This window comes from Nematostella vectensis, chromosome 8, assembly GCF_932526225.1.
Source record: "Nematostella vectensis chromosome 8, jaNemVect1.1, whole genome shotgun sequence".
NCBI lineage: Eukaryota > Metazoa > Cnidaria > Anthozoa > Actiniaria > Edwardsiidae > Nematostella > Nematostella vectensis.
In genome coordinates, this window is record NC_064041.1 from 3158727 (window position 1) to 3186475 (window position 27749).

Genomic DNA, 27749 nt, shown 5'->3' on the forward strand with positions numbered 1-27749 from the left:
GCTTATGGATATTTGCAAGCAAAGGCGGATTCATGGTGATTTTTTTTTCTTGTTTTGCTTTGCCTGGATGGAAAATTAATTTTCGAATGAATAACCACAGCTCTCCTAATGTTTTTTTTTCTGGAACCAGATTGATTCCAAAATTGTTTACACTGCTATTCTGGGTCTGTATGACCTGGAATTGATTTGTTTGGCTTTGGGGTGAAAAGACTTCTAAAAAAACATCTGACTTTGGGAAGAAGAGTGTTGACTGTCGAGGAACCCGAGCTATTATTTGGGAAAAGAGTGGTTGCTATCACCTTGGTTGGATGCATATCCTCAAGACCATGTATCCCTTAGACTGATGCATTTATGAATTTTTTGGGTTGTGGGTACTTCTTAAGGCCAGTACAGGCCGGTTGAGTCAATGTGTTAAAAATAATCCGATCCGGGGCCTACTCCATGAGGAGAATCTCTGAAAACGCTAAAATATTTGAAAAGATAATAGAAAGCAAAATTTCTGCCCCCCACCTACCCCCCATTCCTGAAGAAAGATATTTAGGAGTCTGATTCTTACAATACCCCTTTAAATAACTCTCTGACAAAGCAATGCAGATGCTTCAATTGCGTTTATTTTGGATGTCAAAGAAAATGATAAGAAACGGTGGAAAACATTCAATGCGAAACTATCATATTTCCCACAAAAATCACAAAATTAATTCCTGCTTCATTATTCGCCATGACTTTTGTGTTTTTTATCTTTACGTTTTACTGGGCAATTATTGTAAACTTCTGTGACAGCGCTCAGTGGATAAGCCTGAAATATAGACATCGATGCCACCTTTTCCACTGGCTGACCGATCATTTTTATCTCGCAGATAGTTTTTTTGTCATTTGGACTCATCTCAGGCGCTGGACACTTGTCCATAATCTTCTGAATCGCATCCTGTGATTAAACAAATCATAAAAGTGAATTCAAAGGGGAGCATCCCATCACATCATAGTATATTGACTTCTATCTTCCAATTCACTCAGATCACGTTTCACATGGCTACGAAGCAACAGTCCATAGTCATAACACCAGAATAAACTTCGGCTGGAACCTTTTATTTGAGAACATCAAGAATAAATTATGTAAAAAAGTCATTTGCAAGAACTGGAGTAAAAATCTAGTAAAGCTCTCTCATATTATACCTAAATGCAACAAATTATTCCACGTAAAATTAGGCTCGTAGCACAGGGCCATAAAAGGGAGTGGGGCACTGGGGGCACGTGCCAATGTTCTCCCAATGAAATGACCAGTAGGGGCGTGGCTGTGCCCCCAATATTTTCATAATGTTTCTGTATCGTGCTCCTAATAATCGGAGGCCAGCTACGGCTATTTAGCACGCCAAAATACCACTCATCGTCTTCAATTCATCACCAGTGTTTTGGAGGAGAATACTTATGCTGACACATCCAAATTTGTTGTCAAATTAAGGAAAACTTAATATCCAATTGTGTTCCTCTTGTTTCTTTTGTCATTATTCCTTAAGATTATAGTGCCTGAGGGGAAGAGAGGGATTTTGATTCGGGGCGCCTTAAGATTATAGTGCCCCCTTTTTTTCAGAGCCCCCTGATGATGGGTCGCTACCATCAAGGTATTTAATGAATCATATTTAAATACGCTTTGGCAATTTCACTTTTCAAATTACCTTTATATTCTATATCTATATTTATATCAATATCTAAGTACTATCTAAACTGCTATTTGCTGGTATGTACTGTTATCAACCGTAGGGGACAACACACGACATGTGATGGCACAAGACGCGACACGTGATGAAACGTGATACAACACATGCCACGTGATGGCACAACATAGCCAAGTGATGGCCCAACATAGCCAAGTGATGGCTAGGCATGTTACGGCACGATACATGAGACAAAAAATGAAACCAGTTTACTCACCGGATCAACACCGTCTTCTGCAATCTGCTTCGCTATTTGGCCATTGTTTTTCTTCAGGCAGACATTGCTTAAGTAATTCTTGTTGTTCAGCTTACAAATTTCATTTAAGTCTTTTGCCTTGGCCTTTGCTGCCCATAATTCCCTAACCTGACCCTGAAAAAAGAAAAACAGTTTGGAGGGCATTACAATAACTTCAATGTGTATACTTAACGTTAATCCTCATTTATATAATAGCATCAATTTATATCTCAACACCTCTTATGGATGAGTAATAATTTTACGGGGGGAGGGCTGCTATGTTTGGGGGGAGAGTTGCCATCTTTTGAGCGCCGATTCGGGGAAGGGCCTCAATATTTTAAACAGGGTTTAGGGGATGGCCTTATTTTTTTTTAACAGGTGATCTGATCAATTTCCGAGCCTCCTAATAGTCTGGAATTTCAAAAGTTTCTGGGGAGAATCCCAGACCCCCTTAAAATAACATAATTCGATGGACCACTTGCCTAGACTTTCATGATTCCATTTGACTGGCGCTTCTATTTGTTTTATCTTTTGAATATTAGGTTTTTCGAATTTCCATTCATGTCACTCCCCCACTAACTTTTCAGATTGGTAGTATGAAAAAATTTACAAATAAGAATTCTGGTGGAAAGGAGCTCTAATGTTGCTATTTAGCTTTTAACAATAATGATTAACATTTCACTGGGGAGTATGCCCCCGAACCCTCTATATGAAATACTATATATACCCCTTGAAAATGGACTTGAAATCAACACTTCTCCTGACTTGATGATGCTTAAAGGCAAGCTTAGTCGCCCCCCTCCCCTCACACACATAAAATTTGAGGGTCTCCCCTCAGCATGTCCGGTTTTCTCAATATTTTCTCCTCGGAGGTAATACAATGTACCTGTGGCGTACGTAAAGAGTATCCCACGGCTAGACTATAATTTTAATAAAGTAAACCTGATATTTTAGGGGGTCTCCTCTAATTATGTCCCGTTTTCTCATTATTCTGTACCTGAATACACAAGCTGTACCTAGGGACAACCTGCACAGTGAGACATGCACTAACACACTACACACAAGCTGTACCTAGGGACCACCTGCACTGTGAGCCATGCACTAACACACTGCACCACACAAGCTGTACCTAGGGACCACCAGCCCAGTGAGCCATGCACTGACACACTACATCACACAAGCTGTACCTAGGGACCACCTGCACTGTGAGCCATGCACTGACACACTACACACAAGCTGTACCTAGGGACCACCTGCACTGTGAGCCATGCACTAACACACTGCACCACACAAGCTGTACCTAGGGACCACCTGTACAGTGAGTCATGCACCAACACACTGCACCACACAAGTTGTACCTAGGGACCACCTGCACAGTGGGCCATACACTAACACACTGCACCACACAAGCTGTACCTAGGGACCACCTGCACAGTGAGCCATGCTCTAACACACTGCACCACACAAGCTGTACCTAGGTACCACCTGCACCCAGTGAGCCATGCACTAACAAACTGCACCATACAAGCTGTACCTAGGGACCACCTGCACAGTGAGACATACACTAACACACTGCACCACACAAGCTGTACCAAGGGACCAAGTCAAAAGTGAGTCATGTTATATTTTAAACAACTTTTTTTCAATTTACAAACCCGGTTGATGTATTCCCCGATGTTCTGGTTACACTTAGCTTCCTTCTCGCTTAATAAACCAGATGTGCCAAAATTCTTTTCAAGGAGCTCATCCAGGGACTTTACCCCATCCTGGCACCCGTCTAGCACATCATTGATTGCATTGTTCTGGAGATACAAAACAAGTGAAAAGTGGTCTTTCAAGTGTCTTTGTGTTGTGCGTTTTTCAGTTGAAATTAATAGTTACTCAGGCTAAGTTCAAACGTCGTATTATCCAAGAGCCGAATTCAATTCAAATGCTTGCTAATTAATCAAGTCGATTGTTTTATCTTCATTTGCACTACAACGTTTGAACTTAGCCTAAGACACATCGGATATTTGGAGTTCGCTCTTTATCAAAATTAATATTGCGAACTCAAAATTTCTACTGTTTTACCGTATACAAAAGATGAATTGATGTGGGTAGTTTGTAAGAAAACAAACCTTTGATATGTAACAGGTCAATGAGAACGGGACGTCGTTTAGAGGAACCAAAAGGTTGTCGTTGATGAGCTTGTACGTTTCTTGTTCCCCCAAATTTCTGGACGCCTCTGAGTTCTTAACTTCAGTCATAAACGTTTGGAGTTTTCCTGCTACGGAAACCTAAAACAAAAAAATATATATATTTCAATTAACATATATGTATTTCCGATCTGGAAATCATCATCATCATTGTCATCATCGTCGTCATCATCATCATATTGTCATTGTTAAACAATAATGTGTAATGTGCTGTCTGCGTAAAATTCTGTGTACTCTAGATTTGGGAAATTTATCACCCTCTTTGCAACTGAAAAGCTGAATTAACAGAGCGTCGGTACAAAGTGATCAGGTTGAAGAGAAAGGAGGACTTCTCAAGAAGCCGTTTTGAATTATTCCCGATCACTGAACATGACTTTGATCAAAATTTCTTTTATTTTTGTGGAGGGAATAATAAGAGCCAGGCAAAAAGCCCTTGGAGCAAAGGCGAGTACCGGCCTACTCTACTGAGGCGAGTACCGACTACTCTACTCAGGCGAGTACCGGCCCACTCTACTCAGGCTAGTACCGGCCTACTATACTCAGGCTAGTACCGGCCTACTATACTCAGGTGAGTACCGGCCCACTCTACTCAGGCGAGTACCGACTACTCTACTCAGGCGAGTACCGGCCCACTCTACTCAGGCAAGTACCGACTACTCTACTCAGGCGAGTATCGGCCTACTCTACTGAGGCGAGTACCGACTACTCTACTCAGGCGAGTACAGGCCTACTCTACTCAGGCGAGTACCGGCCCACTCTACTCAGGCGAGTACCTGCCTACTCTACTGAGGCGAGTACCGGTCTACTCTACTGAGGCGAGTACCGACTACTCTACTGAGGCGAGTACCGACCACTCTACTCAGGCGAGTACCGGCCCACTCTACTCAGGCGAGTACCGGCCTACTCTACTTAGGCGAGTACCGGCCTACTCTACTCAGGCGAGTACCGGCCTACTACTCTACTCAGGCGAGTACCGGCCTACTCTACTCAGGCGAATACCGGCCTACTACTCTACTCAGGCGAGTACCGGCCTATTCTACTAAGGCGAGTACCGGCCCACTCTACTCAAGCGAGTACCGGCCTACTCTACTGAGGCGAGTACCGACTACTCTACTGAGGCGAGTACCGGCCAACTCTACTCAGGCGAGTACCGGCCCACTCTACTCAGGCGAGTACCGGCCTACTCTACTGAGGCGAGTACCGACTACTCTACTGAGGCGAGTACCGACCACTCTACTCAGGCGAGTACCGGCCCACTCTACTCAGGCGAGTACCGGCCCACTCTACTCAGGCGAGTACCGGCCTACTCTACTGAGGCAAGTACCGGTCTACTCTACTGAGGCGAGTACCGACTACTCTACTGAGGCGAGTACCGACCACTCTACTCAGGCGAGTACCGGCCCACTCTACTCAGGCGAGTACCGGCCTACTCTACTTAGGCGAGTACCGGCCTACTCTACTCAGGCGAGTACCGGCCTACTACTCTACTCAGGCGAGTACCGGCCTACTCTACTCAGGCGAATACCGGCCTACTACTCTACTCAGGCAAGTACCGGCCTATTCTACTAAGGCGAGTACCGGCCCACTCTACTCAGGCGAGTACCGGCCTACTCTACTGAGGCGAGTACCGACTACTCTACTGAGGCGAGTACCGGCCAACTCTACTCAGGCGAGTACCGGCCCACTCTACTCAGGCGAGTACCGGCCTACTCTACTGAGGCGAGTACCGGCCTACTCTACTGAGGCGAGTACCGACTACTCTACTGAGGCGAGTACCGACCACTCTACTCAGGCGAGTACCGGCCCACTCTACTCAGGCGAGTACCGGCCTACTCTACTCACGCGAGTACCGGCCTACTACTCTACTCAGGCGAGTACCGGCCTACTACTCTACTCAGGCGAGTACCGGCCTACTCTACTCAGGCGAGTACCGACTACTCTACTCAGGCGAGTACCGACTACTCTACTCAGGCGAGTACCGGCCCACTCTACTCAGGCGAGTACCGGCCTACTCTACTCAGGCGAGTACCGGCCTACTACTCTACTCAGGCGAGCACCGGCCTACTACTCTACTCAGGCGAGTACCGGCCTACTCTACTCAGGCGAGTACCGACTACTCTACTCAGGCGAGTACCGACTACTCTACTCAGGCGAGTACAGGCCCACTCTACTCAGGCGAGTACCGGCCCACTCTACTCAGGCGAGTACCGGCCTACTCTACTCAGGCGGGTACCGGCCTACTACTCTACTCAGGCGAGTACCGGCCTACTACTCTACTCAGGCGAGTACCGGCCTACTCTACTCAGGCGAGTACCGACTACTCTACTCAGGCGAGTACCGACTACTCTACTCAGGCAAGTACCCGCCCACTCTACTCAGGCGAGTACCGGCCCACTCTACTCAGGCGAGTACCGGCCTACTCTACTGAGGCGAGTACCGGCCTACTCTACTGAGGCGAGTACCGACTACTCTACTGAGGCGAGTACCGACCACTCTACTCAGGCGAGTACCAGCCCACTCTACTCAGGCGAGTACCGGCCTACTCTACTCAGGCGAGTACCGGCCTACTCTACTCAGGCGAGTACCGGCCTACTACTCTACTCAGGCGAGTACCGGCCTACCCTACTCAGGCGAATACCGGCCTACTACTCTACTCAGGCGAGTACCGGCCTACTCTACTAAGGCGAGTACCGGCACACTCTACTCAGGCGAGTACCGGCCTACTCTACTGAGGCGAGTACCGGTCCACTCTACTCAGGCGAATAACGGCCTGCTCTACTCAGGCGAGTACCAACCCACTCTACTCAGGCGAGTACCGGCCTACTCTACTCAGGTGAGTACCGGCCTACTCTACTCAGGCAAGTACTGGCCTACTCTACTCAGGCGAGTACTGGCCTACTCTACTCAGGTGAGTACCGGCCTACTCTACTCAGGCGAGTACTGGCCTACTCTACTCAGGCGAGTACCGGCCCACTCTACTCAGGTGAGTACCGGCCCACTCTACTCAGGCGAGTACCGGCCCACTCTACTCAGGCGAGTACCGGCCCACTCTACTCAGGAGAATAACGGCCTGCTCTACTCAGGCGAGTACCGGCCTACTCTACTCAGGCGAATACCGGCCTACTTCTCTACTCAGGCGAGTACCGGCCTACTCTACTCAGGCGAATACCGGCCTACTCTACTCAGGCGAATACAGGCCTACTCTACTCAGGCGAGTACCGGCCTACTCTACTCAGGCGAGTACCGGCCTACTCTACTCAGGCGAGTACCGGCCTACTCTACTCAGGCGAGTACCGGCCCACTCTTCTCAGGCGAGTTCCGGCCCACTCTACTCAGGCGAGTACCGGCCCACTCTACTCAGGCGAGTACCGGCCCACTCTACTCAGGCGAGTACCGGCCCACTCTACTCAGGCGAGTACCGGCCCACTCTACTCAGGCGAGTACCGGCCTACTCTACTCAGGCGAGTACTGGCCCACTCTACTCAGGCGAGTACTGGCCTACTCTACTCAGGCGAGTACCGGCCCACTCTACTCAGGCGAGTACTGGCCTACTCTACTCAAGCGAGTACCGGCCTACTCTACTCAAGCAAATACCGGCGTTCTCTACTCAAGCAAGTACCGGCCCACTCTACTCAGGCGAGTACCGGCCCACTCTACTCAGGCGAGTACCGGCCTACTCTACTCAGGCGAGTACCGGCCTACTCTACTCAAGCAAATACCGGCGTTCTCTACTCAGGCAAGTACCGGCCTACTCTACTCAGGCGAGTACCATTCAACAATTCTATGACATTGTTAGTAACTGTAAGTTTCTTACGATTTAGAAATCGTTCAACTTTGTTCTGAATACACCGGGTATTCCGGGTTTGACGGGTATAGCGGGAACTGATCGAATTTATTACTCTTGTGTTAGTTTGTAAGTAGAATCATAGCGGGTGTTGTTTCACGCATGTTGTTGTGAGAAATGCATACTTTTGTTTTATTTCTACTGAGTTACGTAATCATCTTTGTGTTCCCTATTGAAAATGAACAAACAACCGTCTTACAATGGCATTACTGAAACTACCCAATGATTACGCAATGTGGCTACTCTATATAAAGAGACAGAAAAAGGCAAGAATCAGTTCATTCACTATGAGTAAGCCGTGCTCTCAGCTCAACAGCAAGCTCATACGGGATGCGGCCAAATGCCACCTCGTCGGACCAATACAGAACCTCTGTTCTGTCATATCATTTAAATGCATCTGGAGGGTAGATGAAATAGAAAACGCGTGGTCGTGGATTTGTTTAAAAAGAGAAGAATGCGATACAGCGCTGGCGAAACTTAAAGAAGTCTCATTTTTCTTCTCTGCCATAAGCACGTCTAAGCTGAAGCAAGCTAAAATGTCTGAAGAGGTAAGATTGTGAAAACTATATAAAGATATTTTTTCGCTATTTACTTTCTTTAAATATACTTTTGGGTTTTTTTTTGCAGGCAGCAAACGAAGAGTCAGGGCGAGATGACGAGGAGACGGTCGTTGCATCTCAAGTTTCTACGCCGGGGAAGCAAATATATCCTGCGATTTCCTACTGGGTTGCATGCCAGATTACCTTTTTAGATGGAGACGAGGATAACTATTCTGGCAGTGACGCAGAGACGTTCAACAAGCTGAGTATCGCAACTGCCGGCCTTTCAGCATGCGAAAGCGACAGCTCAACATTTTACTAGAGAAGATGAAAGGAGAGAGGAGTTTGCACCAGCAACTAAACAAGGCCCGTAAATCTAAAATGCTGAAAAGCCGAAGTAAAGGCTGGTGGATCTGGGAGTTCCACACAACTTTCTGGAATTATTACCGGAAGACCCCGAAGATGCAACGCCCGAGGAAATAATCGTGGAACTAGGCCGGATTAGAGAGGATCACCAGAAGTCTGAGGCTGAGAAAAGGAAAGTCATGGCAAGAGCGGCATTCGAGAGCCATTGGGTGCGAGCGACTGAGACTGAGCTGCACCGATGTTCGTCGAGATTGCAATCAATCTCGGAGAACGAGGCGTTGAAAAGCGCTAAAGCGTTTGTGCAACTTGTTAGCGACAAGCTCAAAAGTCAGCATACCAACACTCGAACTCTGGCTTGCGAGACGGCGATTGGGGAAAGACGGAAGGCGTGAATCAGCTGGGGGCTCCTCGACCAACGATGTGCGCATTTGTAGCTAAACTTATGGGATCCGCTACCAAGCTGCGACGATGAGGCAGACAGAGACCAAGATTCTTTGGTTCGAGACAGCGGATGTCCATCCCAGACACACACCCCTCCTCGCCAAGGCTCAAGTGACGATATGCCAGAGGTAAACATGTGTTTTTGTTACCTTTTTGCTGATCAAATTATTCGAGCCTTTCACGCTTTTTTAGATACCAAAGACCCCATCATGGAGCCCAAAACCAAACAGATGGGAATCACCAGGGATAGAATTGATGGCATTCACTACACCGGCCAAGCGCCGTTCCCTCACCCAGACACCCAAGGGACGACGCAACCGACTCAAGTTTCGTAAACCGCAACCGACAGACAAAGGGCAAACAAGACTGAACGGTTTTCTCAGCCAAATTTAATCTTTTTAATATTCTGTAAACGTGATATTCTTCCTGATACTCTGTATAACAAAGTCGCCATAAAGTGCCTTCATATACGCACAACGCTACGTAATGATACCAATTGTCAAGATTACTTAAGAGATTAAAGGTATTTTACCTACACAAATACAATTAAGGGTATTCGTAATGCACACTTTGTAAGACGCTTGTTAGTCCGATCTTGTGGCGTGATACATTCAGTTTTACTAAATACAAAGAAACATGTCGAAACGCCAAAAAAAGAATGACTGTAAGTACATCATGTCCCACCTAGCCTTTCCTGTCCACTAAGTGGTTATCCATAGTGCCGTATTTTCTGTTTGCTCGATTGAGCAACGAGTTGGGGCTCCTCCCTTTTTGGAAATGGAAGTCGGGGTCTCTTAAGATCGAAGTCCACTGTCCGAACCCGTATCTTTTGAGACCAACTTTAAGATACTTGTCCTCTTCGGGCGTAAATAGGAGCGATTTTCTGCGAGCCGGGCACAGTTCTGTCATCAAAAAAACGTCTTCGCGCTTCTGCTTTGCCGGTAGTTTTCGGGCTGAAGGCTTCATTCTCGCTGCTGGCGGTGTGGAGATTTCTTGAACTTCGTCCGTTGAAGATCACGACTTCGTGCAGTCGTCTTGATCCTCTGAAGAGTTTGAAAGGTCGGAGAGCCTCGTTAGAACCTCTTTGTCCAGCTTGGTGCCACTGTCGCCGTGTAGTTTTTCGAGGCATTCGCGCGCCTTTGTGGCGACTTCGCGTGAACGCTGCTTGCGATAGTGCACTTTGGCGACGTTCGAGCTGTGCTTCTGATCTTCAGAGATGGCGCTTTGATCGGCACTTTTTAGCACTTTGCAGCTAGACGTCTCGACGATTTGTCGGTATCGTGTGGGGTGAACATACTTGCCAGTCGCTTCAAACACAAGTTTGCTCATCAGCTCACCGAGCTTGTTGTGCTGACCCCCGTTTCTCGTAACTAGGACGTACTCACACTTGGGTTGGAGTAGCGGGCGAATGTAGGTTATGTATCCCTCGAGCACACTCATGTTTGTGTCGGTCAGAAGGAGCGAGTCGAAGCCGTACTTGCCCGCTGTTTTGAACATTTTCTGGTCGACAAAACCTCCGTTAGTCTTGGCAGTGCGCACCATGTCCACAGTCAGATACTGATACGTCATTGGCCGCGAGCCCTTGACTTGGATAAACAGATAAACGGCGAGAAATTTAGTGGCAAACGACAGATCAAACGGAGACGCCCTGTCGGGCGTGTCCTTGCACGTTCTCAGCACGGCCTCGTAGCGGGGCAAGTAGCGAGACACCACACCAAGGAGCTCGTCCATGGTTGCCCAGTGCCCTTTGGCCTCTAGCACATCGATGTCTAAATCGCTAGTCCACTGTAGTCGCATCATTTTTGAGACGGTCTTACGCACCTTTTTCAAGTATGTGTCCGTCGTAGACAGCCCTCTAAGCACCGCTTCCGATACTCCGTTTACTTTCCTGTAGGTCACTAGTTCTGCAATGGCGTCCAGGTATCCGATTCGACCGGCATGACCCAACTGCCACTCGCTCTGCATTGAATCGGCAAATTTGAAAAGTAGATTAGGCGAACACAAGCAAAAGTCCACAATATCTAATGTGAGATGATCTTCGTCCTCGCTGCAAAATTTCAGAAACTTCAAGCATTTGCTAACCAGTTGCTGCGCTTGTCGATCACTTTTGCAGCCCCCACCACTGCCCTTGAGCCACGCGGTAAATTGCTCAGCAAACGTGCAAGACATGTCAAACGATGGGACGCCATTACTTGAACGTCGTTGCCCCTTCTCCTTTTCCATTTGGCTTCGGGAAGCTTCGATGTCTGAGTCGCTGGGTTTCTCATCAAAGTAATAAAACCATGGGTGCTTTTTCTTGACGTGTTTTCTACACCCTCTTTGAGTTCCAAACCCATCGTTATGGCAGTCTGGTACAGGGCAGTGAAACAGCCCGTCATTTTCGTCTTCTTCTAAGTGCATTCTTTTTGGTTTCTTCGCAGCATTTGGAAGAAGCGACCAGTTTATCACATTACCCTGCTTTACCATCTCTTGTCAGCAACGGTTAATGCGAGAATGAGAAACGTATGCGGCGTACCGCATGTTTAATGCTATCAAATAAGTGAAAAGAGCCAATCAATCACTGCCACGCGACAGCCTCGAAATAGTGGCAGCAGTCTATTGGTTGGGCACGATGAACCAAAATGGCATGCCCAAGCAAGCCTCGGCATGCCCTTGCTTTTGCACAGCTTGTGCGAGTCTAGGCATCGCTTTGAAAGATCATATCTTTTGAGATTGAGAAACAAAACCATAGATGCGGAACTTTTGTTCATGTTTTCGAAAAAGGGAACACCCCACTTCGGTCCATTGTGGCCCTTTTGTTGTTCCTTTTCGCAAAGAAACGGCACCATTTAGGCCAAATCGGTCCCACTGTTCCGATACTTTTAACCACTTAGGAACAGGCGTTCCCTTTTAAGTCTATTAACCGTAGCAAACAGGAACTTTTGTTCTTTTTGAGTGGTGGTCCTCAATTGGGAACGCGTCAAAAAAGGAACTGTTGTTCCTAATTGCATCAATTAGGACCAACAGTTCCTTTGTGGACTTCGAAAAGGGAACATTTTGTTCTTCATTGTACAAACAAGTCCTTTTGTTCCGAAGCGTGCCATCAGCGTTCCGATTCTTCACCTCTAAACAGAACAACCGTTCCGTTAAGTGATAATTTATTCAGTTCCTTTCGCGGATATAGGAACACAACAAAAAACACGCGGAACTGTTTTCGAATTTTAAAACGTCTCGTGTGTAGCTCAATCAAAATAAACCTCAAACGCGAATATAGCAAGCCCTCATAAACTACCTCAAGCAGTATCACGGTAACTTTGGCGTTCTATCGTTGCGCATACCGAAATTAAATGCAGAATAATCAAATTAGGGAAACGTAGATGATGATGGTGATGATGATGATGGTGATGGTGATGATTGTGTGATCGACAGGTATAACAGTGCTCTGTCAGCTGAACCACCGAGGGATCCCGCAAGTGTACATGATTTACTCGCAATCTACTTACTAGTTCTACGTTCTCATTTGACTTGGAAGCGACGTGAATCAACATATCTCGGATCTCCTGAACATTCGTAGTGAACGTTTCGTCGGTCATACCGGTGTACAGTTCGTTGTATGCCTTGAAAGACAAAGAATCAACATAAAAAGACATTCCTAACTTATTTTTGGCAAATATGTTTCTACGTACTTTGCAAGTCTCTAATCTAATAATTTGCATACGACCATTAAGTGCTGCTACATTAATCCCATCCTGAGCAAGCACAAAGTGGGGTTGTTCAATAGTCCAGCATGCGCGCGCACTCGATATGGAAACTTACCAAAACTACCACCATGCAGCGCGCCCTTCGTTTGGTGTATGCTTGTGCTGCATTCTGGTAGTTAAGGTAGATTTCTATTGTAATGCGCGCGCAAGCTTATAGTCTATTTACCGGACTATCCTTTTTATACACTCAGAAATTTTGTCTGCATAACTGGGGGTGTATGTCTGGTATTCTCACCTTTGCGATGTCTTCCTCGGCTATCGTCAGGTTCTTTACACCCTCATCAAAAAGCGCCTTGGTCTCTCGCATCTTATTGAGTGCTTTTAAGGCTTGTGTCTCCATATCTATACATTGCTGTTCTGCCTTGATCATCGTGTAGATGTTGAAACCTGTGTTAAAAAAGGCCAATCACGCCGCCATTTTATGCTCCTTCCATCGTTTAGTTTTACAGTTTTACAAACCCATAAGCCCCTTTCGCTAGTAGAATCTCCATTTGGCAATTTCCATTCGCCCTTTGTGCTAACAACCATTTTTTTTTAAATAGGTGTATGGCTTAAAATAAACTAGAACTGAAACTGACACTGATTGAAACGTCGAGCTTTCGTTGTGCCAAATGAGTGCCATATCTGTATTGATTTTTGCAACAGAAGCTCCTCATTTGACCACTTGCAACCTTGTTGAGCACGACTCATTCTGACCACTTGCAACCTTGTGCAATTAGCTTGCGGACGCTCCTTTTGGGAACGTCAGTATAAATAACAGAAAAATATGTCCGTGTTGCGCGCTTTATGTCACCATAGGCTATCGGTTTGCTTACGAATGACTTGCGACTTGGGTGAAGATATCACTTGACCATTTGGGTGGCAAATTCAAGCCAAAATAAACACAGAAATGACTGCGTTCGTCACGCCAAAGAACGATAAAAAATATAATATTTGAATAAAAATAAGTGTTTTCCGACAAAGAGACGTTCTCGCTTTTTTCGTAAGCGCTGAATAAGTTGATTTTTGCTTTTGTTCTGTTATTTTGTCGCTAAAAACCTGAGCGCACTTGTTTGTCACCCAAAAAGTCACGTGATCTCACGTGATCTCTTAGCGCAAGTCCCCATGTGGTGGTATGGGACCGGGCGCGCATCACCGACATTTTTATCTTTTAATGACGTTCGCCAAAGGAGAGGCCGCAAGCAGTCTATAAGGTCGACGCCTGAATCTGTGTCGTATTGGGGCGACACAAACAGACAACTGGGTTCGGCACGGCAGGGGTGCGACGTAAGATTGTTTTGTACATTATTTCAATTCAAGTTCCACCCACATAAATACCTGCTGTTAAGAAGTCAAAAGCTACGGCGAATCCCTTTCCTACCCGACCAGCGAACCTCTTGGCTTTCTGCATCCTTGTTTTTTTCATGGTGTTGGCTTTTGTCAGTTGAGCCTTAACTGAACCGATTCTTTGGCTTTTCTTAAACTCTGGAAGATCTGCTGGTGTTTTGGGTGATTTTAATTTTATTGCGTTCTGTCTTTGAAGCTAAGATAAATATAAAATAAAAATTCAGACAGATGAATCCAGGGGAAAATTGAAAAAGCGAAAGTTTTGAACTGAATTATGCATATATCCCTAATGTAGATATATAGATCCGAGATGAAATTTGTTGGACTTCTTAAAAGCTAAGAATTAAAACTTTATGGAAAATAGAACCATTACTTTCAGACGGGCCATTAGAAAAGTGACGGGGGAGGGGGTGGGTGGGTAAGAAAAACCAAATTCACACACGATGAAAAGCTTTGAAAAAATGCATGCAGCCCAAACCAGTAAGAAAAAAAACATGCATGCAACGACTTAAAAAAAAAAATGTACGCCTTGGAGACAAGAAAAAAAAAACATGCACGACTGAAACCTTCCCACCCCCCGTTTCACTTTTCTAATTGATGGTATTAATGGTTCGTCCCCTATTTTCCATACCACCCATGAACAGCTGGCTTCCACATTGATAAGTTACTTTTAGATATTTTGGCGCCAAAAGCCGCGGTGCGCGCGAGTCTGCCACCCAAAAAGTCGCGTGGTTTCTTAGTGTTATCTATAGTACCTTGTTCGTTTTGACTGCTGTTGTTTTCTTCTTGGAGTAACCGGTCAAAGCGTCTGCAGCGGGCATAAGGGTAGAAATCAAAGGTACTCCGATGCTCACTGCGGTGTCCATGGCTGAACTGTAGTACTTGGCAACCTCCAGGTACTTGACTTCTCCTTGAGCAGCCTTCATTCTGTCAATATATTTCTGAGAAAATGGAGGTAAAATCTCTTTTACAGTATTTACATGAATCTTATAGGCAATGACAATAGACTTGTCCAGGCGCCGATCCAGAAATTCCAGAAAGTGGGGAGCAAGGGTTTCAGGAAAGAGGGTGGGGGACGGATTCATTGGTCTTCCGTAGATTTCCTTATACATATGAAGAAACCGTTGTCGTTTTAGGGGTCTGGTACCCGAGGAATTTTAGTTTCTTTTCAGAAACTTTCTCCATTGACTAAATATGGTCACAGTCACTGTTTTTCTCTTCTGAATACAATTCACAAAGTTTACGAAGCACCTGCGGTACGGCAGTCCTAAAAATGACAAGAATCGTGCAGGTTTTCCAAATAAGGAATATATTAGTTTCCTTATATGGAAGTGACCGCGTCTGGGAAAAACGACAATTTTTGGCTAAATGGTTAATATGTGTTATTTTTATGGCAAACGTCTGAAAATAGTGTGTGTGTGTGTGGGGGGGGGGTCTCGGCCCACTCCTAGATCCACCCCTGTTGCCTTGGGCAACCAAGAAACACGTCACCTGCGCCTCCTTTCCTGCAGTGTTAAGTGCAGTCCTGACTCCCGGTGATAAACTCTCCAAGAACTCAAGTTGCGCCTCTCCAATTCTGTTGATTGTGTCGATGGAATCGCCGAATATGTCAAGGCTTTTTCTAATATAGATTTGAGAGTTCTCGACTGAAACAAAAAGATGGTAAATAAGACGTAATTCAAGTCAAATTTTTTTTTCTAACCATAGACGCGCTTTTGACCAAGGAAATATAGAATTTACTAACAAAAAGCAGCAAGTCTCAAATATCTTTCTGTGTTCTGTGGAGACGTCACACTTATTTTCAGCTAAACACCCTACATCTCACCTTTACTAACCAGGGCCGTAGCAGGGGATGGGGGCACTGGAGGCATGTGCCCCACGAATCTTTTAAACATTACAAGAAAATGACCAAGGGATGTAGCTATACCCCCAATCTTACGAGGCCTGCGATAGGTTTGGAAACTTTATTTGGCTAGAATGGATTTCTCTCCTGAAAATAAACCTTGTACTACAATACAGGCTGCTTAACATCTCGAAGTGCTTATGATGTCATCTTCATACGCTGGAAAGTCCTTTTATTATATACATACTGAGATTTACGCACCAAAATTTCATAGGATAAAAATCGTCCCTTCACCAGTAAGACCGCTCCTGATTGGTCGTACGATTTTATTCACTAGTGAAAAATATCGTACCACCAATTAGATGCCAGATACGATGTTTTTCACTAGTGAAGAAAATCATATCGAATTTTACGTAACTTGTTTACCATAGCTTCAGAGATTAAAAAGTGCACTACTTGTGTTACATGAGCTACAGTCTCGTGCGTGACATTAGCGAGACAGATTCATTTCAATGTAAGTTTCTGTCTGTCTTCAACTGAACCGTCGAACAGCAAAAACCTCGGAGCCTCTGCAGCCAAGTCTAATAAAATGTTATGTAATAAGCTTATTATAAATTTCTCAGTATGTATATAATAAACAAAATACAGCATGGAAAGTGCTTTGTACAGTTTTTATTCACTCGTTGTTTTGTTTTGTTTCGGTCGATTTTTATTGGCATAATAATACATGTATAATAAATGATTGCCGTTTCAGTCTATGTTTATCTTTTTCTAGTTTCTAAATCTCAGTATACATATAATAAACAAATTACTTCATGGTTGGTTCGCTTGTAAAATTTTAATGCACTCGCTCGTTCGTTTGATTTCATCACAACTCAACAATAAAAATCGTACGCACTCACCAGCCATAAAGTAATATCTATCTTTACAACATTACGATTTCGAATTTATTCCCATTGCTAATTATTTAATTCGCCCCATGGTTCTTCCAGCCGTCCATCACAAACCCCGTTGAAACCCTACACCAGCTACCCGTCCCCCGCTCCGCTAACCCATTGAGTTCTACTCACCCCTTAAAGCCATTGTGTCGGTTTGGTTGGTAAGCGCTTCCACTTGCGTCTTCAGGGTCAAAAACTCGTTTCTGTAGTCGCAAGCCTTTGTGTGACAGCATTTGCTAATGGCATGAAACACTGCCTGAAACAACGATGCCCCGGAAGTGATAATGTTCAAAGCTTTCCCGGCCTTCGCCATTCCACCGAAAAGCTTGGACGCAAACTTAAAAAAACCTATCAGAATATCAATAAGAATGTCACATGCAAATCACTGTTTGATTTTCAAAAAAATAGTGAAACGATGTCGATATAAAGTGACGGGTGTTATAGTGTGACACGCGCTACCGTGGCCACCAATACAAAGTGTTATAGTGAGACACGCGCTACGGTGGCCAACGATACAAAGTGTTATAGTGAGACGTGCGCTACCGTGGCCACCAATACAAAGTGTTATAGTGTAACGCGCACTATCGTGGCCACCAATACAAGGTGTTATAGTGTGACACGCGCTACCGTGGCCACCAATACAAAGTGTTATGGTGTTACACGCGCTACCGTGGCCACCAATACAAAGTGTTTTAGTGAGACGTGCGCTTCCGTGGCCCCAATACAGTGTTATAGTATGACGCGCGCTACCGTGGCCACCAATACAAAAGTGTTATAGTGTGGCGCGCGCTACCGTGGCCACCAATACAAAGTGTTAAAGTGTGACGCGCGCTACCGTGGCCAACAATACAAAGTGCTATAGTGAGACGCGCGCTAACGTGGCCACCAATAGAAGGTGTTATAGTGTGACGCGCGCTACCTAGGCCACCAATACAAAGTGTTATAGTGTGACGCGCGTTACAGTGGCCACCAACACAAAGTGTTATAGTGTAACGCGCGCTACCGTGGCCACCAACACAAAGTGTTATAGTGTAACGCGCGCTACCGTGGCCACCAATACAAAGTATATATAGTGCGACGCGCGCTACCGTGGCCACCAATACAAAGTGTTGTAGTGTAACGCGCGCTACCGTGGCCCCAATACAAAGTATATATAGTGAGACGCGCGCAACCGTGGCCACCAATACAAAGTGTTATAGTGTGATGTGCGCTACCGTGGCCACCAAGACAAATTGTTATAGTGCGACGCGCGCTACCGTGGCCACCAATACAAAGTGCTATAGTGCGAAGCGCGCTACCGTGGCCACCAATACAAAGTGTTATAGTGCGACGCGCGCTACCGTGGCCACCAACACAAAGTGTTATAGTGTGACGTGCGCTACCGTGGCCACCAAGACAAAGTGTTATAGTGCGACGCGCGCTACCGTGGCCACCAAGACAAAGTGTTTTAGTGCGACGCGCGCTACCGTGGCCACCAACACAAAGTGTTATAGTGCGACGCGCGCTACCGTGGCCACCAATACAAAGTGATTTAGTGTAACGCGCGCTACCGTAGCCACCAATACAAAGTGTTTTAGTGCGACGCGCGCTACCGTGGCCACCAACACAAAGTGTTATAGTGCGACGCGCGCTACCGTGGCTACCAATACAAAGTGTTTTAGTGCGACGCGCGCTACCGTGGCCACCAAGACAAAGTGTTATAGTGCGACGTGCGCCACCGTGGCCACCAATACAAAGTGTTATAGTGTGACGCGCGCTACCGTGGCCACCAATACAAAGTGTTATAGTGTGATGTGCGCTACCGTGGCCACCAAGACAAATTGTTATAGTGCGACGCGCGCTACCGTGGCCACCAATACAAAGTGTTGTAGTGTAACGCGCGCTACCGTGGCCCCAATACAAAGTATATATAGTGCGACGCGCGCTACCGTGGCTACCAATACAAAGTGTTTTAGTGCGACGCGCGCTATCGTGGCCACCAAGACAAAGTGTTATAGTGCGACGCGCGCCACCGTGGCCACCAATACAAAGTGTTATAGTGTGACGTTCGCTACCGTGGCCACCAAGACAAAGTGTTATAGTGTGACGTGCGCCACCGTGGCCACCAATACAAAGTGTTTTAGTGCGACGCGCGCTACCGTGGCCACCAAGACAAAGTGTTTTAGTGTAACGCGCGCTGCCGTGGCCACTAATACAAAGTGTTATAGTGTGACGCGCGTTACCGTGGCCACCAACACAAAGTGTTATAGTGTAACGCGCGCTACCGTGGCCACCAACACAAAGTGTTATAGTGTAACGCGCGCTACCGTGGCCACCAATACAAAGTATATATAGTGCGACGCGCGCTACGGTGGCCACCAATACAAAGTGTTGTAGTGTAACGCGCGCTACCGTGGCCCCAATACAAAGTATATATAGTGAGACGCGCGCTACCGTGGCCACCAATACAAAGTGTTATAGTGTGATGTGCGCTACCGTGGCCACCAAGACAAATTGTTATAGTGCGACGCGCGCTACCGTGGCCACCAATACAAAGTGCTATAGTGCGAAGCGCGCTACCGTGGCCACCAATACAAAGTGTTATAGTGCGACGCGCGCTACCGTGGCCACCAACACAAAGTGTTATAGTGTGATGTGCGCTACCGTGGCCACCAAGACAAATTGTTATAGTGCGACGCGCGCTACCGTGGCCACCAACACAAAGTGCTATAGTGTGACGTGCGCTACCGTGGCCACAAATACAAAGTGTTATAGTGCGACGCGCGCTACCGTGGCCACAAACACAAAGTGTTATAGTGCGACGCGCGCTACCGTGGCCACAAATACAAAGTGTTATAGTGCGACGCGCGCTACCGTGGCCACCAATACAAAAAGTTATAGTGCGACACGCGCTACCGTGGCCACCAAGACAAAGTGTTTTAGTGCGACGCGCGCTACCGTGGCCACCAACACAAAGTGTTATAGTGCGACGCGCGCTACCGTGGCCACCAATACAAAGTGTTTTAGTGTAACGCGCGCTACCGTGGCCACCAATACAAAAGTGTTATAGTGTGGCGCGCGCTACCGTGGCCACCAATACAAAGTGTTAAAGTGTGACGCGCGCTACCGTGGCCAACAATACAAAGTGCTATAGTGAGACGCGCGCTACCGTGGCCACCAATACAAGGTGTTATAGTGTGACGCGCGCTACCCAGGCCACCAATACAAAGTGTTATAGTGTGACGCGCGTTACCGTGGCCACCAACACAAAGTGTTATAGTGTAACGCGCGCTACCGTGGCCACCAACACAAAGTGTTATAGTGTAACGCGCGCTACCGTGGCCACCAATACAAAGTATATATAGTGCGACGCGCGCTACGGTGGCCACCAATACAAAGTGTTGTAGTGTAACGCGCGCTACCGTGGCCCCAATACAAAGTATATATAGTGAGACGCGCGCTACCGTGGCCACCAATACAAAGTGTTATAGTGTGATGTGCGCTACCGTGGCCACCAAGACAAATTGTTATAGTGCGACGCGCGCTACCGTGGCCACCAATACAAAGTGCTATAGTGCGAAGCGCGCTACCGTGGCCACCAATACAAAGTGTTATAGTGCGACGCGCGCTACCGTGGCCACCAACACAAAGTGTTATAGTGTGACGTGCGCTACCGTGGCCACCAAGACAAAGTGTTATAGTGCGACGCGCGCTACCGTGGCCACCAAGACAAAGTGTTTTAGTGCGACGCGCGCTACCGTGGCCACCAACACAAAGTGTTATAGTGCGACGCGCGCTACCGTGGCCACCAATACAAAGTGATTTAGTGTAACGCGCGCTACCGTAGCCACCAATACAAAGTGTTTTAGTGCGACGCGCGCTACCGTGGCCACCAACACAAAGTGTTATAGTGCGACGCGCGCTACCGTGGCTACCAATACAAATTGTTTAGTGCGACGCGCGCTACCGTGGCCACCAAGACAAAGTGTTATAGTGCGACGTGCGCCACCGTGGCCACCAATACAAAGTGTTATAGTGTGACGCGCGCTACCGTGGCCACCAATACAAAGTGTTATAGTGTGATGTGCGCTACCGTGGCCACCAATACAAAGTGCTATAGTGCGAAGCGCGCTACCGTGGCCACCAATACAAAGTGTTATAGTGCGACGCGCGCTACCGTGGCCACCAACACAAAGTGTTTTAGTGCGACGCGCGCTACCGTGGCCACCAAGACAATGTGTTTTAGTGTAACGCGCGCTACCGTGGCCACTAATACAAAGTGTTGTAGTGTAACGCGCGCTACCGTGGCCCCAATACAAAGTATATATAGTGCGACGCGCGCTACCGTGGCTACCAATACAAAGTGTTTTAGTGCGACGCGCGCTATCGTGGCCACCAAGACAAAGTGTTATAGTGCGACGCGCGCCACCGTGGCCACCAATACAAAGTGTTATAGTGTGACGTTCGCTACCGTGGCCACCAAGACAAAGTGTTATAGTGTGACGTGCGCCACCGTGGCCACCAATACAAAGTGTTTTAGTGCGACGCGCGCTACCGTGGCCACCAAGACAAAGTGTTTTAGTGTAACGCGCGCTGCCGTGGCCACTAATACAAAGTGTTATAGTGTGACGCGCGTTACCGTGGCCACCAACACAAAGTGTTATAGTGTAACGCGCGCTACCGTGGCCACCAACACAAAGTGTTATAGTGTAACGCGCGCTACCGTGGCCACCAATACAAAGTATATATAGTGCGACGCGCGCTACGGTGGCCACCAATACAAAGTGTTGTAGTGTAACGCGCGCTACCGTGGCCCCAATACAAAGTATATATAGTGAGACGCGCGCTACCGTGGCCACCAATACAAAGTGTTATAGTGTGATGTGCGCTACCGTGGCCACCAAGACAAATTGTTATAGTGCGACGCGCGCTACCGTGGCCACCAATACAAAGTGCTATAGTGCGAAGCGCGCTACCGTGGCCACCAATACAAAGTGTTATAGTGCGACGCGCGCTACCGTGGCCACCAACACAAAGTGTTATAGTGTGATGTGCGCTACCGTGGCCACCAAGACAAATTGTTATAGTGCGACGCGCGCTACCGTGGCCACCAACACAAAGTGCTATAGTGTGACGTGCGCTACCGTGGCCACAAATACAAAGTGTTATAGTGCGACGCGCGCTACCGTGGCCACAAACACAAAGTGTTATAGTGCGACGCGCGCTACCGTGGCCACAAATACAAAGTGTTATAGTGCGACGCGCGCTACCGTGGCCACCAATACAAAAAGTTATAGTGCGACACGCGCTACCGTGGCCACCAAGACAAAGTGTTTTAGTGCGACGCGCGCTACCGTGGCCACCAACACAAAGTGTTATAGTGCGACGCGCGCTACCGTGGCCACCAATACAAAGTGTTTTAGTGTAACGCGCGCTACCGTGGCCACCAATACAAAAGTGTTATAGTGTGACGCGCGTTACCGTGGCCACCAACACAAAGTGTTATAGTGTAACGCGCGCTACCGTGGCCACCAACACAAAGTGTTATAGTGTAACGCGCGCTACCGTGGCCACCAATACAAAGTATATATAGTGCGACGCGCGCTACGGTGGCCACCAATACAAAGTGTTGTAGTGTAACGCGCGCTACCGTGGCCCCAATACAAAGTATATATAGTGAGACGCGCGCTACCGTGGCCACCAATACAAAGTGTTATAGTGTGATGTGCGCTACCGTGGCCACCAAGACAAATTGTTATAGTGCGACGCGCGCTACCGTGGCCACCAATACAAAGTGCTATAGTGCGAAGCGCGCTACCGTGGCCACCAATACAAAGTGTTATAGTGCGACGCGCGCTACCGTGGCCACCAACACAAAGTGTTATAGTGTGACGTGCGCTACCGTGGCCACCAAGACAAAGTGTTATAGTGCGACGCGCGCTACCGTGGCCACCAAGACAAAGTGTTTTAGTGCGACGCGCGCTACCGTGGCCACCAACACAAAGTGTTATAGTGCGACGCGCGCTACCGTGGCCACCAATACAAAGTGATTTAGTGTAACGCGCGCTACCGTAGCCACCAATACAAAGTGTTTTAGTGCGACGCGCGCTACCGTGGCCACCAACACAAAGTGTTATAGTGCGACGCGCGCTACCGTGGCTACCAATACAAATTGTTTAGTGCGACGCGCGCTACCGTGGCCACCAAGACAAAGTGTTATAGTGCGACGTGCGCCACCGTGGCCACCAATACAAAGTGTTATAGTGTGACGCGCGCTACCGTGGCCACCAATACAAAGTGTTATAGTGTGATGTGCGCTACCGTGGCCACCAATACAAAGTGCTATAGTGCGAAGCGCGCTACCGTGGCCACCAATACAAAGTGTTATAGTGCGACGCGCGCTACCGTGGCCACCAACACAAAGTGTTTTAGTGCGACGCGCGCTACCGTGGCCACCAAGACAATGTGTTTTAGTGTAACGCGCGCTACCGTGGCCACTAATACAAAGTATTATAGTGCGACGCGCGCTACCGTGGCCACCAATACAAAGTGTTATAGTGCGAGGCGCGTTACCGTGGCCACCAATACAAAGTGTTATAGTGCGACGCGCGCTACCGTGGCCACCAATACAAAGTGTTATAGTGCGACGCGCGCTACCGTGGCCACCAATACAAAGTGTTTTAGTGCGACGCGCGCTACCGTGGCCACCAACACAAAGTGTTATAGTGCGACGCGCGCTACCGTGGCCACCAATACAAAGTGTTATAGTGCGGCGCGCGCTACGGTGGCCACCAATACAAAGTGTTGTAGTGTAACGCGCGCTACCGTGGCCCCAATACAAAGTATATATAGTGAGACGCGCGCTACCGTGGCCACCAATACAAAGTGTTATAGTGTGATGTGCGCTACCGTGGCCACCAAGACAAATTGTTATAGTGCGACTTATGATTGTCTTTCATTAGTCATCCTCATTGGTTTTAATTCGTTTACTTCCGTTAAACACGAACGCACAATAAAAAAAGGGACTTGCCTTAGGCATACCGTCATTCGTCATTTGACTTTACTGAGTGGTAAGCTCTGTAGAGAGAAGCCATAAGGCTATAATAGAGTTCAAAATTGGCCAAAAACTCACCATTGAAGTAAACACAGTCTATTTATTAGCCTTTTCTTAGCACAAAACGAAAAATAACGGAGGATTGGATTAGATAGGTTTTGAAGTAACCTTAAAGTTGTCGTAGGAAGTCGTACGGATTTACTTTTTGCTATGTTCTGGCACTTTCAGAGGTCTGAACTCAATAAAGTCTAGCTGTGAATGACGACGACTTGCGCTAAAGCTTACGAAAAAGGAGGCGGAGCTATCCCTTTTATAGCGCGCGCTCGTGTTTAAGGCGGCCCCTCTAACGCGCGTTGTATGGCAATGCTGAATTAAAGTAAAATGATATTTTAAGTCCCTCACCAATTCCCCGCTTTGACTGGCCTTGAATGACTGGTCTTTGTGGCTCCAGTGCAAAATCTTTCTGCTCACTCGCAGATCCTGTAACCATGTACTATGTGAGTATGGTGACTTTCACTAACTTAAATTACCTCCCAGGGCTTCTTTGAATAAAAGAAACAATCATATACTGTGAATGCCTATAATGTAGATGGATGCCGTCTAGTAATTAGTAGGAATTTAAGCAACGACGACCGCAACGCGAACGGCGATGGCGGCAGAAGACAATTGAAATTTAAAAGCTAAATATTCATAATTTAATCACTGGCCTTAAAGCAATGATAACAACAACAACAACAACAACAAACGATAACGATAGCGATAACGATAATGATAACGATAATGATAAGAATAATAATTATAATGACAATAATAATGATGATAATTGAATGGATGAGCAAATAAATGAACCAAAGAGCTTCTCTCACCCTCATTGTCATCAATGTCCTCATCGTCATCTTCACTGATGTCTCGTTTGTTGATGTTTGAAATTGTGGCAAAGTGGGCAGGGCCAATCACCTGGAGCAAGACGATTAAACACAGGAATACCGCGATACGCGCGACTGTCGCCATTCTACGAACAACAATAACAGCAACAAAACTTTATTTTTCTACTCTGGAGCATACTTACAGGAGGATGGTAAGGCTGTAAGACAGAAGTAGAATATACACCTATTTCAAATAAGATTGCACTCGACAACCCATTTGTCGTAACCCGCGGCGGTAGATGAGCTTATTTAAAAGCGTCATGTCCCTCCGCAGGCATTTCCAATGCCAAGTAAGCACCAGAAAAGAAACAAGTCCGACAGGGATTCTGTGGCGATTTGACGAGTGCGCAGCGCAAGGAGCTTAATGCATGTGGTACCGTCTCCTCCCCCCTCACATTGAGTTTTGTTCACCACATGAGCCCGCGAAGCTCAGAAACAGGTTCATTCCCTGTTTTCTAACGTTTAGACACGCCTGCGAAGGGGCGAAAATATCGTTTTGTGTTTTTGCGGGCAACACTTTTATCTTAAACCAAAAGAGTTTATTCTCTTGCTTAAAGTAATCAAATTTCTGATACGGTAAAAAAAAATGCATATCAAGGAAATTTAGCCAAAAATTGTCGTTTTTGCCAAACGCGGTCACTTCTATATAAGTAGACTAATATATTCCTTATTTGGAAAATCTGCATGATTCTTGTCAAAAGATTGTCGTACCGCAGGTGCTTCGTAAACTTTATGACTTGTAATCAGAAGAGAAAATCAGTGACTGTGACCATCTTTGGTCAATGGAGAAAGTCTCTGAAAAGAAACTAAGATTCCTGGGTACCAGTCCTTTAAAACGACACGTTTTCTACATATGACGGATAGTTTCGTGTCTCAAAAGTATCCCTTATAAAAATAAACCCATGTAAAACACAGATCTTGTATGCGAATAAAGATATTACTTTCAAAAACAACGTACATTCTCGACTGCGTTTTGCGTGCGCGCAAAAGAAATCACAACCTAAAATTTGTCTGCAAATGCTGAGAAAATTACCTGACAACCATGTTGAATAATAAATGACGGAAACTTATGGCGATGTAAAGGGGAAACGCAAACCCCAGGCACGTATATTTTGGCCTCGATCAACGTCACATAGTAATATATAGAAAAATAATTTAAAATCACTTAGAAATTTCCGGCCCTTTCAGCAGTGTTGTTTTTTTTATACAAATGCCTTAACTTTAACTTTAAATAACTTAATTGCCACTAGCGAGCTAATCCGGCAATTGGCGGTCAGCGGAGGCTGGCGCGTGAGAACGATAACGGACGACAACATGTACAAAAACAATGTAATACAATGAAAATACTTGCGATGCGCATAACTTAACGTGACATGCAATAGCAAACAAACGAAAAACACGATGAAAGCCCATCATCGGATTAGCTCACTAGGTAAGGCCGCTACAATATTGGCTGCAGACTAAAATAATACCAGGGAAGTGTAGTACCTTCAATGCAATACCTTTAATGTTGCATGTCCTTTTGATGGAAGAAAATATTAAGCAAACCATTTTAAGTAGATCAAATTTGAAAGGCCATATAGACTTGAACAGGTGATAAGGGTAATCTTCGTAAGAGTAATTACCCGTTTTGCCAGGTATTTAACGGGTGACCTTTCCAAAAAGGCACTCAAACGGTGAACCAAGGTTATCAAAAGTAAAGTATAAGTAGAACAGTTCATATGTAAACAAACAAACAACCTTTCGCAATATTTTAATATAGTCTAATGGATAAATGGAACTGAACGCTTTGAACAAACTGATTTTCTTGACAGCAGTTAAACTCAACAATCAATTTAACCTCTGTGCGATAAGCATTTCCACAAACTCTGAAGGAAAATTATTCAACCTAATTCATATTTTAAAGGCCTCTGTCAAACACAAACTTGGTACTTTGCAAGGATGACAAAAAATGGCGACTGACAGACAGGCTGTTTGACTTTTGACTAGAAATCATTCTTCTTCCTTGTACCTGATTTGGCTTGTAAATAGACCAAACAAAGTTTTTTGTTTAGATAGACAAACAGAAAAACAAAAATGCTTATGAAAACAGTTGAATTTGTAGAGAGATTGTAAAATTATTAAACAATATAAAATGCTAAATAAAAAAATGTAATGGGGTGTTGAAGGCGTTCTCTTCTTAAAATTCTCATACTTCGAGTGGCATACAAGAATATCTAAATGATAAAAGGCACACTTGAAACTAGACACTTGTCTCTGGTGCTGTTTTTTTTTTTCGGGAATCGCCATAATTTATAAAAAAAAGATTACAATTTACTGGACGGAGCAATTCAACGGAGTGACAGAAAAAGGCTGACAGACGCTTGGCAATTCAATGCAAGCAACAGTGATATAAAAAAAATATTCCAACATATATCTCAGGGTGTCTTTTCATTTCTTACCTGAGAAAGTCACTCTGTCTTCGCGCTCAAAGCGATCTGTGAGCTCTTTTGTCTTCTCCCAACTTTATGACCGCAATCGCTGATTGAGAGTTACGTCATTTTTTGAATAATTAAGACGCCGTGACGGTACGCGTATTATGCGAAATCGTAAAGCCATAAAGCTGCAACAC

The 27749-nt window shown here is 46.2% G+C and overlaps 2 protein-coding genes across 3 annotated transcripts; both read right to left on the reverse strand.

Moving 5' to 3' along the window:
- Positions 1 to 589: 589 nt before the first annotated feature.
- On the reverse strand, positions 590 to 27693 carry LOC116614740. 2 transcript variants are annotated; one of them, XM_032376085.2, is made up of 13 exons: positions 27580 to 27693; positions 25079 to 25224; positions 24615 to 24692; positions 17312 to 17527; positions 15890 to 16044; positions 15154 to 15339; positions 14390 to 14594; positions 13308 to 13459; positions 12815 to 12928; positions 4065 to 4223; positions 3603 to 3749; positions 1930 to 2082; positions 590 to 925 (listed from the first exon to the last, which is right to left on the reverse strand). In XM_032376085.2, the coding sequence occupies exons 2-13, from the start codon at positions 25221 to 25223 to the stop codon at positions 710 to 712; spliced, it is 1926 nt and encodes a 641-aa protein (XP_032231976.1). In that variant the 5' UTR covers position 25224; positions 27580 to 27693; the 3' UTR covers positions 590 to 709. The 2 variants fall into 2 exon arrangements, with proteins under 2 accessions (XP_032231976.1, XP_048587530.1); XM_048731573.1 differs by lacking the exon at positions 27580 to 27693 and adding an exon at positions 26641 to 26736.
- On the reverse strand, positions 7956 to 12797 carry LOC116614741. Its single transcript, XM_032376087.2, has one exon. It carries the CDS (start codon positions 11796 to 11798, stop codon positions 10347 to 10349), a length of 1452 nt encoding a protein of 483 aa, XP_032231978.2. The 5' UTR covers positions 11799 to 12797; the 3' UTR covers positions 7956 to 10346.
- Positions 27694 to 27749: the final 56 nt, after the last annotated feature.